We start from the raw sequence: 16776 nt of genomic DNA, 5'->3' as shown, positions 1-16776 counted from the left end.
TATATATATATATATAAGGTTTTAAAACACTACGTGTTCCCCTTAACGAATACATTTATTTTGTGACTGGGTTTCTGAGACCTTTCTAAAGACCGATTCAGATAATGTTGGTTTAAAGCTTCATAAATCCCGTTTGCATTCACTGCTCCAACACTGGAAACCAGACTTTTTTTTTCTTCTTTTTTTTTTAACACATAAAGAGTCTGGGTTTGGTCTCGGCCCCTTTTGAACAAGCGGGGCCAATTTATTCTAAACTCTGACGCCAAGAGAGTTAAGATATAAACTGCTATTTAACCTTTTAACCCTTTAACAGAAGCTCAAACGGGACTATTCCTTCAAGGCACATGTGTCCAGTCCTGGAGGGCCTGCAACTTTTAGATGCGTCATTCACAGAACTCTGTAGATCCTGATTGTGTGAGGACATAACTGAGTTCTTTGACTCAAGCCTGTTGGAACTGGGACGCAATAAAAAGTTGCAGGACGGACGTTTGGCGCCCCGTTATTTTATCGCCGTTGCCTTTACCCCTCTTCGCGGTACACCAGCGCCATGGTCTGGAAGCAGGTGCGGTACTTGATGGCTCCCGGTTCCGGCTGGGGCCCTTGGATGCGGCTCTTTGCTACGTCGAAGGGAATATTCACACATGACGAGATGGTGCCAGACGTCAGGCCGATCGCAAACTTCCTCAGGAACTCTAACGTGGGGTCCTGTTTGGAAGATGAGGTTGCAGCTTATTGGTTTGACAAGCATAATCTTCATTGGAAACGTTTTGAGAACTAAAAAAACAAAAAATACACACACACACACACACAAAAGAAGTGACACCAAGTTAATACACACAGTAATTTGACACTGCATTTTTATGCGAGAGCGAAAGTGAAACAGAGACGACGGGATCGGAGCGCATGATTTCAAACCTGGCATGAAAGCCCGGATCATTTTATGGCGGTGGAAGGAGGGGCTCAGAGGGGCAAATTTGCGCTTCCTGACTGTGGTGCAGCGCTGTGATTGGCTGAGCAGAACCACATGTTCTTTGCGGAGCCAAGACGGAGGATTTATAAACAGGGTTCACGCAGGCAGACTAGGGAGGCATATGGGGACAATTTGGGTAATTGGCCTGTGACTCGGCACAGGGGTATTACTGTACCAAAGAAGCCCAGACTCGGAGAGCTCTGACAGCTAATTGGCCAGGATATTTTTACAAATGACAGCAGCTTCTCCGGTCCAGGGCTTTCTCAAGAGGCTGGACACCCCGAGAGCTGTGGTAAATCAACATCTAATCCCACTTCTTCTGTTTTTTTCAAGTGGGATGCGGGTTAAGGGGGTGGCGGGGGGAGGAATATAGCCACGGCCTAAGTACACCCATCAAGCCACTTCCTAACAGCCTTAAGCAAACATCTCCTCACACATCCCCTGGTGAATGATGGCAGTGTGCTATCTGCCTCCTATGTGCTATTCAAATGTCCGCACAACAGAAGCCCGGGCTCGGTAATCTAAATTTGACTATTGACATGATTGACTTGAAAGCTCATTGCTCATGTTGCTGACAAGCTTTGAGCAATGAAACTTTAGCTCAGTCTCTAAAACACACATTTACAGTGCTGTGTCAGGCTCACATTTTGTGAAAACTGTACTGTATTTCATTAAAACGGATTTTTGACTGGCCAGTAGAAATTAGTGCATGATTACAAGGTCAAATAAAACTAAAGGTTTTAAATAAAAATTAAATCAGAACTGTGCACCGTGAATACGTATCAAACCCCATTACGTCTAAATAAAAATAAGTGAAACCAATCGCACTGAGAAATCATTTGTTTATTAAAAGAATCCAACTTTGAGCCACTTAATTTCATATTGATTATTGGCATAAATAAAGTCCAAGTTGAAAGGAGAAAGAGCAAACATGTGGAAGCTGCTCCGGCCAGAAGAGACAAAAAATTAAACTTTTTACCTTCTTGCAAAATTCCGTTTTGCATAAAAATCATTAAAAAAAATATTTATGCAAACCACCCTCAATGAATCATGGTGGTGGCAGCATCATGCGCTATGAATGCTGATATTCTGTTGAGACAGGTAAGCTGTCTCCTTCCATCTAATGAGGAGACGGATGGAGGACAACCAGGACGGGCAAAAGGTTCACAACACGACGCTGAACATGCAGCCAGAGCTACAGCTGAACGGTTTAGCTTGAAGCATATTCCATGTTCACAGATGAAGCGACTGAGCACATGAGTTACTTCACAAAGAGAAAAGGGGATAAATTTCAGTCTCTAGATGTACAAAGTTGGTATCGACATAGCCCTAAAGACCTGGAACTACACTTTCCTTTATTTTAAGAGTATACTCTATAGGTCTATAAAACACACTTAAGTTGTAGCAAACGATCTGACAAAATCACAAGAAGTTTTAAACAGTATAAACTTTAAGCAGTGACTTTTACAAGTCACTGTATATTTTAAAAGCGTGTGTCGTTAGCCTCTCGCAAACAAAACTCCTGCACCGCACACATAAATGGATGAAGCCTACAAGCAACGGCCACAACCCAAGAAGAAAGTTATTTAAGTCGTCTAGCCGCATAATCATTATTCACAGAGGATGGCCACTTCGATGTACATTATGCAGCTTTGGAAAAAAAAATTGGAAAAATACAACAGAGCCGGGCCTCCCACTGTAACCTCCTCTTGAAAATAGTACGGTTGTCTGCTTCCAATTAGTTCATTGGACTTCTAATCTAATGCTCTGGATTGTACATGTGGAAGTGGCGTATGGTAACGTTTCCATTAAACAAAATTAACTTTTGTTTGGGCCATCAGGCACTGCCGGATGTGTAATCCGAAACTTTGAGGATGTTATGAAGAGCAAACAGACGAGGTATTAGTGGGGCTGATCTTGGAAGCTTCTCTCTGATTTCTGCTTCCTCCGTGCCGTGCAAGCTAATCATACTGTTAAACACTTGTTATTCTCCCGCAGCAATGTGGCAAGGACATGTGAGGATCATAGAGGCTGAGGTTAGCCAAAAGTAGGCAGAGTCAGGAAAGGTTAGGCAGCGCTGAGGCACAGCAGCAGGAATGTGCCGCAGACGAAATTCCACACAGTGCAGATTTTTCACTCGCATATTACCGGGTTGGCCGGGATCGCGTCCTTAACATTGAAGTAGAATCCAAAGTAGATCATATTGAAAACTCCGTGGCGTCCCAGTGTTGACGTTAACCCTTTATTCAGACCTCTCAATCCAAAGCCGTCTGAGTCGATGATACGTCGTGCTTGGGCGAAAGCGGAGGGTTGCTGTCGAGAGACAGAGTTGTAAAGGATCTCGTTGAGGAGCCGTGAGGAAAAACGTGAACAATTAAGCAACATTTTAAAAGGTAGATTGGCATTTTCTTTCACTCAACCTCTTTGAAGGAGTCTCTGTTGGCCTGGAGACTGACTTTCACCACTTCGAATGGGTTGACGATGAAGGCCTCGGTCAAGCCTGAGCCGAGGCCGGCTATGGACAGCGCCTGGAGGGGAGATGGACATGATTTAACCCCGAGAGTGAGAGGGTAACATCTGGGCAAAGATGGAGCAGAGCAGAGAAACCGTTTAACTCAGCGGTGAAGCAATGTTTCTAGAATTTTTTTTTTTTTTTTCTTTTTCCAAAATGCAAATATGTCTCTGTCATGGTTAGACAAATTGTTCCCGAAGACACGCAAGACACCTGAGGGTGTTAGCTGACAATATGCTAGATGTTATCTAGGAGGGGAAAGGAAGGCGAGTGGAAAGAGGAAGCAAGACTGTTGCAGTTTTACGTAATTTGTCCTGAAGAAGACGACCACTGCAGGTCGGATTACTTCATATACCTGCCACACAATTAAAAATGGAACCTGCACCACCAGATGTATTTGCACCGGGCTTTGTATTTCGGCGTGTTTTTGTGTCTGTGTGCAAATGTGCATGAATGCATGCTCGGCGAGAGGCGTAATGGGAACATGTCGAGAACGTGTCTGAAGCTCATTACTCTTCCTGCGTCTTTATCCCGCTGTCAGAGCCGCAGGACCCATCCTCTCAGACATGCCTCACGATGTTTACACAGCCAAGCGGCCATGTTTTAATTCCTTATTTGTATTATTACTGTGTGTGTCCTCATTAATCAGAGTGAAGGCATTCAGCTGTGCCGCGCTGAATAGGGTTGGGAGAAAGAGAGACGGCGCGCTAATCTGTAATTAAATTGCGCTAATGATCTGATGTGAATTGGTGCGCCCGATGCGCGTGGGCCTCTGGGGGATTTGAGGTTTGCAGCTCTTGCAGGAAGAAGATGGTAAGGGAGGAGGTGCAGCAGAAGTGGAACAAGAGCTTGATGGATGAGGTAGGTAAACATTTCTCCACCATTGGCTGTAAAGCCAGCAGAGGATGTTTTCTGTGTGGAGGTGGTTTTGATACGGACTTACAGGTAAACCATCCATCATGGCTGACAATTGACCCCCCCACTAAATTTTTGGGCGTGTGATAACCACACCCCGGGAACTCAAATCTGTCCATTTCCAAACCTGGGACTGAATGAGCAATCGTCTTGCTGGCGTAAAGATTGTAAAACTATTTGTGGAGTCACTGGAAGTGGTGTAATCTGCTTCTGAATGAGCAGCCGTGGAGGTCAGCTTACGACAGATTATGGTAAAATTGCAAACGTGTCAGGTACAGGCAGGTGGAAACAGAACAAAAACAGATTCCACAGTGCACGCTAAATTTGAATATTTCAAAATAGATATTTAAAATTACACGAGTTTTGGATCTGGAAATGCCTACAAGGAAAACAATCCATCACTGATGCTTCCATGAGGAGGATGATAAATGGACTTTTGGCGTGCCAGGCTTTTTCTGCATCATCCTAAATATTTATACTGGAATCTGTTTCTCTAAAATGTTTTTATAAGTCGTTTTCATGTGAAGTCAATGACACAGTTGGGTTTAAATGTCAGTCCATGGACTTTCTGCGTGGAGTTTGGATGTTCTCCCTGTGCATGTGTGGGTTCTCTCCAGGTACCCCCAGCTTCCTCCCACAGTCCCAAAACATGACCGTCAGGTTAATCAGTCCCTCAAAATCCTCCTTAGCTGTGAGTGTGTGCATGGCTGGTTGTTCTTTGAGTCTCTCTACTGGCCTGAGATGTATTGGCAACCTTTCCAGGGTCACCTAATGATCGCTGGAGATATGCACCAGCCCCCTGGGTGCAGTCAATGGATGGATGAATTATTTCAGGAGAATTACATAACAGCACCTCTAACTTCCATTATTAACTTACACATACCTGGGAATGTGTTGTTTCTGGGTTGTGTTTTGTTTTCAGTTTTACTCATAAGGAGGAGAGTTGTAGATTTTAAATTATTTCAGAGTAGCATTGAGATTAGAAATCTTCTTTATAAGAGGCATCCTGCCGCACACAGACTTTACAAAATATTCACAGCAAAACATTAAAAGTTAACACTGTAGAGAATAAGTTAGTTAAGAGATTAAAACTATTAAAACATTTAGTTAAAAAATTTATTGAATTTGATTCCTTCTCAAAATCAGTAAAACAAGGCATTGTAATGTATTTAATTAATATTACACATGACAGACCAACACAAATTATTATTTTTGAAAGCGGGTGGATGACGGCACTCTTCAGATAAACTGACCAGAAATAAAATAAAAGAAATGTTTGCTATGTTAAGTACATTTAGGACCGAGACACAGAAAAACAGTCTTGAACAGGCAAGCTGGTAAAATGTCCAGAAAGCTTTCATGGCGCTAACAGGGTTAGCTGAGCCAGGTAAGGAAACAATCTGAAACAAAAGGCCCAGCTGGAGAGGGAACTGTGCAGACAAATAAATATTGTACTTATCTTTCTAACTTTGTCTATGGAAAAAATAAATAAAGTCTACTTTTAGAAAAAAGAAAAAGTTGACTGTATTATTAAAAGAAGCTACAAAAGAAATACCTGAAATGGGTTTTCGTCCACAGGTGTCAAATTTTTCTACAAGTACGCCTTAAGCAGCGGATGTTATCATTTACCTATGGCGTGGTGTTTGAGACGGGTTATGGTCTCTTCTTAACAGGGCAGATGCTCTCTAAAATAACAGAAACGATCCATCTGAGAATCTACAGCACTGAAAGGAGCCAAGAAAAGATTAAAATCAGCGGGAAAAAAGGTCTGCTGTCGAGGAATTTAAAAAGCTCTCAGAGGACATGCAATCAATTTTGAAACCTAAAGTAAAAACAAAATCCTTTGTGTCCTTCTGAGTGAGGAAGTCCTGATAAATACTGAATAAATTTAAGTCTATAATATTGATAAAGTTCTAAGCAAAAAGGTCAGTGTCATCAAAATTCCCAACGTTTACAGCTTGAGAGTAGGTGATAAAAAGTCACTAAAATCCATTAGTACGGTCCATTTGGACGTGATAAGCCTCTGCACAATGACAAGTAATCAAGAAACCAGTAACATCGCAGAGTTTCAGGTGGAACATATCAAAGTTGGTGAAATGATTGTAAAATCCTCATCAGCACAAAAGCCAAACCAACGAGTGGTGAGAGATTTATGGTGTCGCTTGCCAACGACCCCATGCTTCCAGAGAGCTTCACCTGGACACCGGCTCTCTGTCCTCTCTTTCGCCCATCGAAGTGTCGGGAAGAATGCCTCCATAGGAACCACTCATTGGTGAAAGTCATACATGTAACATGCCCAATAGAAGATGAAAAGACAAAATCTGCAGAAAAACAATGGCAACCAGTAGGAGCAAAGCCAAACAAAGGCGCCATCCACTCACTGGGAAACTGCAAACCTTCCCGTCAGCTCTGACCCAGCCTCACTGTCCCTGCTCAGGAAAAAAACATCTGCCACTGTCACCACCATGTTTCAAGGGGGGTTTGGAATATTCAGGGTGATGTGCGGTGTTAGTTTCCTGTCAAACATTGTATTTTGCACGTGGGCTAAAGAGTTGGTCTCATCTAAACAGATGGCATTCTTCCACGTTTGCTGCGTCTGTCTGCAAGCAGAACTTCTTACGTCTTTCTTTGAGTAATAGCTTTGTTCCAATCTGGGAAAGAAGTGGCATGGAGCACACCACAAATGTTAGGCAGGTCAACAAATTCTTTCCACTGAGCTGTGGGCATTTGCAGCTCCTCCAGAGTCATGCCATTCTGTTCTCCTTTCCAGATGATGAGACAGAAAGTGCTTTCTGAAATGGAATATTGTTCTAAAACCAAACCCTGTTTTAAACCTCGCCACAAATTTACCTCTGATTTGTCTGCTGGGTTCCTCAGTCTTCACGATGCTGTTTGTTCACTAATGTTCTCAAACCTCCAGGATCTACATAAAACAGCTTTATTCGTATTTAGATTCAATTACACACAGAGGGACTCGGTGTACTAATTATGTGACTTCTGAAGACAAAATGACGCACTTTTTTATTTTATTTAGCAAAAAAGGGGGCTAAACGCAAATGCGTCACATTTTTGTAAAAACCGAAAAAACCCCAAGAACTTTTCCTTCTACTTAAAAATTTTGTACTGCTTTGTGTTGGTCGATCACATAACATACAAAGAGGTTTGTGGCAGTCCTGTGTTGTAAGTTCTTAATCATCCTCACAGAATGCTAACCAATAAATTTAACCAAAAATTGCCAGCGGAATAAACATGGCATTTGACAAATTTCTAAAAATTGTTGGGATTTTTTTTTCTTTTTGTTCGGTAAAGATAAAACCTGAGCTAAGACTGAACCTCACAGGTTTTCAACAATAAGTTGAACGGCTTATGCGATATTTATACAAGCTATTATATATTTTTATTATACACCAGTGATGGGCCTGACATTTTGGAGTGTGTGTCATTCATCAGGAATGCTTTCACATGTGCTTAACATTTAACAAAAGTGGTTTTCCGGGCTTTTATCATTTAATCCCTGGTTAAAATATTTATTTTGTCCATTGCCACCCGATATGTCTTTATGCCCGAAAAGAAAAGCAATGTTATATTTGTCATACAGATATCGAAGAACTGTAAACTTGTTAATGTAAACTATCAAGTCTCTGGTACAATGTCGATAGATATACAATAAAAAAAAAAATCTGCTACGAGTGACAGTAATTTCCCTTCTAAATGTACTTGTGCGTAGCTCATTGTTGAAGTAGCAACTGAAGGTTTGTAAGAACATTTGCACTCTCATGACATAATTTGCCTGGTAAAATTTTTTTTTGGCCGTTCATGTTTGCTTTAACTGACTTTGGCAGCTAAGCAGACGTCAGATGAACTTTTCTTCCTGGTTCTGTGCGTGTTTGTGTGCTTAAGCGACAGTGTACTCAGGTGCTTCTGTTTGGCTCACTCACCACGCCAGGAGACAAAGGCGTCAGACTCAGCGCCTTCTTGTACTGCTCGAAGGTGAAAAACTGTGGAGGCAAGATCAGGATCAACGACGTGTTGGGAAAGTCACAAAACATGCAACGCCATCCGTGGCGACAACTTTTCTGTCCTGGTTAATATGTAGGAACAAGGAGGTTGTGGGTTTAGGATGAATACTTGGAAAAAAACAACTCATCCAAATGTTGGATGTTTCAGCATATACCGTCAGGAACTCTTTGAAGTACCAGGAATTTCAAACGGATATCTAGCGGAGGCTACGTGTAAACTGAAAAAGAGTCACCATTAGGTCTTTTAGCAAGGTAACGATCCAGAACAACCAGATCAGCACAGAAATGTTTGGTCAGACACAACATCAAGGATCCACGATGTAGAGAAATAGCGCAAAGCAAAATATTCAAAGTTCCCTGAATGCTCTAAATCTGAGAATGTGTCATATTTTACTGGAAAACATAGGTTGTAAAAATTATGCAATTCAAGGGTAACTTGAGTTTTTCCACTGCTAATATTTCTTAAAATATAATCCACTGAATAAATATAGTCAGGTTAAATGATTCACTTTAAAAAAAATAATAAAAAATTAAGTTTAGAGTGAGATTATGCTGCTGAAATACAAGATTAATTTAGGCACAATAAAGATGTTATTGTGGTGAAGTTCACTGAAACTGTTATCGGTAACAGGAAGATGTCGTTACTGTGAGCTGGTGGAAAGTATCTAAATCCTCTGAGCGGTGGTAAAAACGAATAAAGTTTGTGTTTCTATGAACTCATGCTGGTTGAGTCTGCTGTGCGCCTCCATCTGTCAGATCAGCTGTAACTCACCAGTGCGCTTTAGCTCTGTGGAGGAACCTTTTGGATTTTGCATCAGTTCTGCAGCAGCATAGAAAGCCGTAGGTTGCAGTGTGTTGCTGTTGTTAAAGAATGATCCTGGCGGAGTCGCCAAATTAGCCGTTGACGTGAATTGATACGACGGTTGTGATTATCCTGTTAGCTTCCACCGCTGCAAGGATTTATGAAACTTTCCACGAAGCTTGTGGCAACATGACATTTTTAATAGCTTTACAAAGAAACCCAAACTAACCCCTCAGGGTTTCTGAAACATTTTCAAGTGCACAACCCATTACACGGCACTACTTTAAGATTCGAGATTCTAACTGGACTCCTAAACATCCGGCTTAATCTCTTACTTCGGCAAAGGGCACTTCCTCTAATTTGTAGAGGAAATAAGAGCTGGGGTGGCTGGAGAGCGTTAATCTGCGCCAATATTTTGGTGCAGCAATGTCTCACCATCAGCAGTGTTGCTTGCCATGTGAGCGATTACCCCATCTTCTCAGTGTGAGTGCTTATTTATAAAGTTCACTTTGTCTCTGGCGTCTCATTACAGAGCAGCATAGTGCCAAGTAGCGCTCTCCGTCTGCACCCCTCGCTCCCAGCCTAACCTCCAATGGGTAATTCTGCTCACCTATAACTATCAAAAGATGACGTTCATGCCATGGCTTACAGCAAATACTTGTAAGTCAATATTGGGTTTGCGGAGAGGGCAAACAGGAGTGTCTAAAGAGGCAGACATGGTTGAGGGCGTTATGTGTTTAATCAGCACGTGTGTTCTACGTAACAGCAGTTTGAGTGTTTTCATATGGTAGTACGGCAGCAGCTCACAATGAAACTAGATCCTGGGCCTTGCGTGACATCCTGAGAAGCTTTTCAGCTTTCCATAGACAAACACACACATCCTTCATCCTACCTTCACTGCTCTCTTCGGGGTCTCTGCCAGGATCGGAGGCAGGATTCCCTTGTAGAAGCCAAAGATTCTGCAGGGAGAGAAAATAAATTGTTGCGTCTCTCGTTTTCCTGTCAGCTGCTCGGCTGTGTTTAGAGCAAAAAAAAAAAAAATCAACCCTAAAAGACGTCTACTTTATGACCGTGAGTGTCAAGTCAACATTCAGGGTGAGTTTCACACCAACAAGCGTGGTTTTAGGTGGATGGATTAAAAACCAGATCAAACACATTTCCTTATAGCATGAAAATCCCTATACATATAGCACAGATTTAAACGGAAGCCAGTAAATGTCAATGGGAAGCTTAGCGGTGGAGCAGTGAGAACCTGATCACAAAAGCAGAATGTTTGCAGAATTTAAAGTTGTTTTTGAAAGCTTGAGCACCTTCCTCTCACAGTCCGATTTTCAGGTCAGGTCAAGTCATATTTCTAAGTTTGTGTGTAAAGTGTAGGCATTACAAGTACCCAAGCATCTCTTTAGATAATTACTATAGAATAAAGGTGACGACTGGAAGCGAAATGAGGAGAACAAGCATCTCTACAATACTGGCAAAATGACAAGGGAAAGATAAGAGGATGCAGGTAAAGAAAAATGAGAAATGACATTCTGCCATTACATCAAAATTTAAAGTACTTTATCAGTCTATAGAAAAAAAATGGAGGCATACTGGGTTGTTGAAAATGGAGTGGATTTTTTTTTTCTATATAAACCTTAATATTTGAGTTTAAAAACTGAATAATGCTTGAAGATTTAGCTTTTCTGTAGACTGCTGAGGTAATATTTAGTCAACCACTGTTTTGGAGAACTGGTCCACATATGTTACAAACACGTTCTGGTACCTGGGTCCAGGTATTCCTGTCTGAAAGGCTTTGCTGAAGAAGCATCATATTTAACGTCACTCCAAGAGTTTCCCATTAGATTAAATCCCAGGGATTGGGCTGCTCACACCAAAATGTTAATCTTGTTTGTCTCTGATGTTCGCTGGCGCTTTGTGGCTGGTTGTCTTGTTGAACGACATATTTTAAAAGGGCATGTCGTCTTCGGTATAACATGAACTCTTCAAGTCTTGTGACATATTCAGGCCTGGTGACATGTAAAAAGGCCTGACATCATAGCACAAGAATCAGCCCCACACTGCGATATGTTTGCTGTGCTCTGTGACTTGATTCCTGTCGCACTTAATTGTTTAAGCTCATTAAAAAATTTCTAACATCAAAAACAACAACAAATGTGTTTTCGTAATGAGTATTTCCTTTAACGAGGAGAAAATGCATCTGAACCCAAGAAACCCTTCTGCCACCCAACAACGGCCGTTAAATGTTTCCTATTACTGGTACAGAGTCTTTCACATCACCGTGGAGGAATTTTGACACGCTCTTCTTTGTAGACTTGTTTGTTAAAATAGGCAACAACAACAACATCAGCATTCTTGGTAACAAGCTTATGACATACTGGCATGGATTAACTAATCGTCATTATCATGCTCTGCATGTAGCAGCATTACTCAACTTGAGGTTTTTGGAAAGTTAGCAAAGTTTTTTTTTTTTTGCCTTTTGGTTCTGCTTATTTGCTGGTCATGATGCAGACGACTGTGTAGCTCAGGCTCGGCAGCAGCCCTCCCCTCGGTGGTCAGATCCAGAAGTGTAACCAGGGTCATTATGCGTACTCTCGTGGTGTATTCAAACAACGGCTGACATGTACCCACCACCACTACATCTCAAAATGGTGTTTTTTTTTTGTAAAATAAATGAATAAATAAAAAACACAAGACAAATATTAAAGCTGCAAGAAGCCTCGAGCGACCCTCGCAGCCAAGCGCCGCTCCGGCCTATAGCCACCGCGGGGGTTCCAGCACTGCCACCCACCTGCCGCCGCGCAGTTAAAGTGCGCGTCTGCCAGGCCATACACACCGATGAGTTCGTCATCGCTCCTTGACGACACACCAAAAATCTGGTGCAGATCGGCCAATGTAGAGAGGAGATATATCTCATCGAATGACCTAGGGGGCGCAGTGGAGTCAAATTACAATTCAAGGCTGTTGGGCTCTTTAGCGGTCAATAAAGGTCATACATATCCAGTTTGGTACCAATTGGATGTTCCATGTGTGATTTAGAGACAACCGTATGCAGATGGCGAGGGACTACAACTTGGAATTTTTCCACGCTCACATGCTTCAGCCAGCATCAGAGTTCATCATCATCTCATTTTATCTCAGGTGGCACAGGATTAAACCCATATGAATCATAGAGCAAAAGTAAGACATACAGTAGAAAAAACAGGTGACTTCCTGTCAGAAGTGGGCGGGGCTTAGTTGATGTCATCAATTGACCATCTAAATGTAATCAGGGCTGGTCTCCAGTCAGCCATAGGAAGTCTTATGCAGCTGTAACCTTCTATGTGGAAGTTATTGCATCTTGATGTTTCATGGCGAATAGTCAAAGTTTGGCACTTAGCCACGCCCACATGCTTTGATGTACAAAAAATCCTGTGATAACTTTTGACCTTCCATGTCTCAAGAGTGTGCTCAGTGAGTTTGACGTCTGTATCTCAAAAGCTGTATGAGGAGTTCGATCAGATGTGACGTCTATGAAAAACAGGAAATGACGGATTTTATCCAAAATGGCCGACTTCCTGTTGGGTTTGGACCATAGCTCCAAGAGACTTTTTTGTAGATCCTGTCAAGATAAACATGTGTACCAAGTTTCATATTTCTAGGTTAAAGCATGGCTTGGGGCTGATCATTTAAACTATTCTAGGGGGAATTAGGCCACGCCCACCAAATACTGCACTGGATTCCTATTCAGGGATGGATAAGGATGCATCCTAGTCAGTTGGTGCAGCTTGGCTTGAAAATATAGAATTTAGAGCCAAACGTATGGCGACGGCATTACAGGTCACTTAGTCACACCGCCATTGCCACGCCCTCCGTTGAAAACTCTTGGCACTTTAAAGCAAGTGAGACCAACTTGTTATCTGTCATCCAACACAGAATCATCTTGATTAGGTTGAGAGGGCCAGAGATGGAGCTTTCCAAGGAAAAAAAAGGCACTTCCTGTTCTGAGGTTGCGGGGCTTAGATGATGTCAAACTATGACGATATAGGATCATAAGGGATCCAACCAGGATCACTCATGTCAAGTTTGGTGCAGCTCGGCTCAAAATTGTGGAATCTAGAGCCAAACATATGGACACGGTGTTAGAGGTCATTCCGCCACGCCGCCACGCCCACCTACTCCATCAAAAACAAACTGTGTTGGAATCCACATTACACCAACATGTTTTCTGTCTGTGGAGACAGTTTCATTTTGATTTGGTCAAAGGGGTCAGAAAGGGACCGTTCAGAGTAAAACATGACACTTCCTGTTCTCAGGGGGCGTGGCCTAAGTGATGTCATCATTTGACCATTGGGTACTGTAGGGGACCCGATGATCAATCACTGAAAGTTTGGTGCCTCTGTGAGTTTTTGTGTAAGAGTTATAACAGTTTTGTTTTTCATGGCGAATAGGTGAACTTTGACCCCAGGAAACCCCCCTTTAGCAGGCGCGAAAACGCAAACCTTTGATAACTTTTAATCGGCCATGCCTTATGAACCAACTGACCAAGTTTGAAGCTGATCGATCAAAATCCCTAGGAGGAGTTCGATCAAATGTGACGGCTGTAAACGGCCAAAATCGGGTCAAAATCGGAACTTCAATCCAAAATGGCAGACTTCCTGTGATACTTGCACTAAGCTTTACTGTAGTCCAATTTGTGAGGCACAATTTGTTCATCAGTTTAATACCAAACATAGTTTAACACAACACAGCATTTAGTTGCAACAAGGAACCAGTTGAAGGATGACACTTCACTCAGCTGCTCCATCTCTCTGCACTTTATTCACCACACAAATAGCACTCATTATACACAAAACACCTATAAAACCATGCATATGGAAGTAGTTTGTACCTCTTTTTGCTAAAGGCAGTGGTTTTCCCTTTTCAAAATGTAAATATGACATTTTAGCCACCACCTACATAGCAGATACAGAAGTAACAAAGAGATGCAGCTAAATGTTTCCTCCTACTGAGCTCCTGGCTCCCATGAGAAAAAGATAATCCTCAGGACCAGAAAAACGACTACCAGGAACGAATCACATTCAGGAAGGGATTTCTAAAAGACAGTGAAACAATTCATCATTTTTTACTGCAGATAAAAGGTCGATCCAAAGTTTGATTTAATCAGGTTGGAAAATGATCAAAAGTACAGAACAAAAATAGAAACTCATGCTGCCTTGAACATAACTGTGTCCCATTATTTTCAGGTAATGAACACAAGAGTATTTAGCTTTTATCTCGTGCGCTCTTCATGTCTCCTCTCACCGTCAACGTAAAAGCAAAGCTGCTCAATCCCCTACAATGAGGACAGGTCTTATTCAAAGAGTTCATTTGAATTCACCAACCTTTGCATATGGAGCATAATTTGTCAGAACAATCTGAAATTATTTTATTTTGTTTTTAACTGAATAAGCAATGCCTACAACACCTGGCTCCTTTTCACTTTTTCTTTCCATCAAATTTACCACGAACTTTCAAAATAATCAATATTTAATGCAATCTTCACATTGCAAACAGCCTATATTTAAGAATCTGATGCCTCTGCGTCATTTAAATATGGAAAACCTTTTGTGCCAGTAAATCTTACAGTTATGCATAAAATGATTCATGCTTCTGGCAGGTTAAGATTCAAAATTATTTTTGTTCAACAAAATTTGCTTGATGGGAAATGTGAAAGGCATCTCTCAAAAGACAATAAAACTATTTAAATTGAGTATTTACTAAAAACAATAGTCTATCGTCTTTCATTTATATTATACAAACATGAATCATATACCCCTCTCAATCAATACAAAAATATTCATTTTCACAAAATTAATCAGACCCTTTTCATAATTGATGGCCATTTCTTTGCCTTGAACATTTCTCTGGATGTGAGCAGTGACAGCAAAGTGATGCTGATGAGGCTTTTCACTTATACGGTCGGATCTGTTTAACCATTCAGAAAGCAATTTATAGGCAGGCAAAACTCGTAGAATTTGGAAAGCGCATTACCCAGTTCTCAAGAGTTGTCCGTGACATTCCTGAACAGTGAGTCTTTGGTGGCAGAACCTGCTCATATAAATAACTTCAGCCTCCGGACTGCCTTTCCTCAGGTCCTCAGCTGCATTCGCTTCAACTCCAAAGAAACCTTCAATAAGTGGTACTTGAGAAAAAGGAATAATCACCCACAGTGAATGCCACGCTTGACTCTCCATTCAGAGGTTCCAACTGAAACATCAAAATGAAGTAATACAAGGCGCAAGAGGCTTTATAAATAATATTCTTACAAAATCATGACATGGATTATTCCATCCTACTTTTCTAACTTTCCCCGCTGTACATCAGCCCCGAGCCGCCGAGGACATTAAATTTATTTTCGACTCTAGCTAACAAGAGACAAACAGTGAGTAAATTATGCCGGCTTGGAGCCATGACAACTGAGACACATTTCCAAACCACAAACCTAAGTAAACAAGTTCTTCAGGTGTACGATGAGGAAGCGATTCGAGAGTACTTTCAGAATATGATATACTGGACATTTCAAAAGTGTTTAACTGTATAATTTGAGTAATATTTCCAACTCGCCTTTGCCAGCACTGATTTAAAGCAAGCTCTGAGCCAGAAAATGAAGATGTATGCCTGCGTAAAACGAAGACTGTATTTTGAAATGAATCAGTTTTAAGTTGAGCCATTTGCAGAGTGCTGGTTAGATTGAAGTTCGGAAGCTATTCCAATTATTTTTTTTTTTTATTTCAAACTGAATGTACTCTTTACTGAATAGAAACAAGTGGTAAGTCGGAGCATGTTGTATATTGTGGGGATAATGCAACGTTTGTTTTGCTAAGGGAGCACAAAGGGTGTTTCGTATACATTTAGAAGTGCACACACATGCGTTTCCCACAGCCTCAGACTTGGTGAAAACATGGGTATGAACAGTTCATATGTTGGAACCTGTGTAAGGTTTACAGTGACAGTGTTGTGCCAAAAACGATACAGGTAGTTAGCCGATTTAGGTATATTTTGTACGCAAACATACCATTTAAAATTCCTCTAGCGTCTCGGAGTGTAACTTTTTGTGTTTCTTGAACTCCATGTCGAAACGCAGCACAGACTAATCAGAAAAACCTTTTTTTTTTTTTAGGTTGCTGGCATGTGTGTTGATAAACTGTCACCAGTAACAGACAGCTACCTGTGTGTGCCCTGCTTTTATGCCTAAATGTTGTTTTAAGGGGATGGACATAAAGTCAAACAGGTCAAACAGGTCCAAGCCCTCAAACAACCTTTGTGCATTTTAAAAGACAATCAATCTAAAACTTCTTTTTTTTCTGCAGGTTGAAAATATACAGAATATTTAGATGTGCTGTTTATGGTAACTTACAAAACATGAACTAAGTTGAACTTGTGGGAAATAATCAGTGCATAAACAGTAAACAAGTCTGTCGCCATGGAAACATGCTGTCAAAAGCTTTGTATATTCTAACACTTCCTTGTACATTCACAAATGGAGCATTTTTCCATGGCCATACAGACATTCCATTCAGGGAAAATCGGAAAAGCA

At 41.4% G+C, this 16776-nt stretch overlaps 1 protein-coding gene across 1 annotated transcript in view; it reads right to left on the bottom strand.

Moving 5' to 3' along the window:
* The window catches only part of slc25a21 (solute carrier family 25 member 21), a 116388-nt gene that overhangs the window by 4265 nt on the left and 95347 nt on the right, over window positions 1–16776 (bottom strand). The window contains exons 5-9 of the mRNA XM_007567049.2: window positions 10111–10177; window positions 8336–8395; window positions 3391–3498; window positions 3119–3283; window positions 524–705 (exon numbers count right to left, since the gene is read on the bottom strand). Coding sequence (XP_007567111.1) covers window positions 524–705; window positions 3119–3283; window positions 3391–3498; window positions 8336–8395; window positions 10111–10177 — 582 coding nt within the window. The remainder of the gene's footprint in view (window positions 1–523; window positions 706–3118; window positions 3284–3390; window positions 3499–8335; window positions 8396–10110; window positions 10178–16776) is intronic.

The sequence above is a fragment of the Poecilia formosa genome, unplaced genomic scaffold, assembly GCF_000485575.1.
Source record: "Poecilia formosa unplaced genomic scaffold, Poecilia_formosa-5.1.2 Scaffold203, whole genome shotgun sequence".
Lineage (NCBI taxonomy): Eukaryota > Metazoa > Chordata > Actinopteri > Cyprinodontiformes > Poeciliidae > Poecilia > Poecilia formosa.
This window is presented reverse-complemented; position numbering and strand designations above follow the sequence as displayed.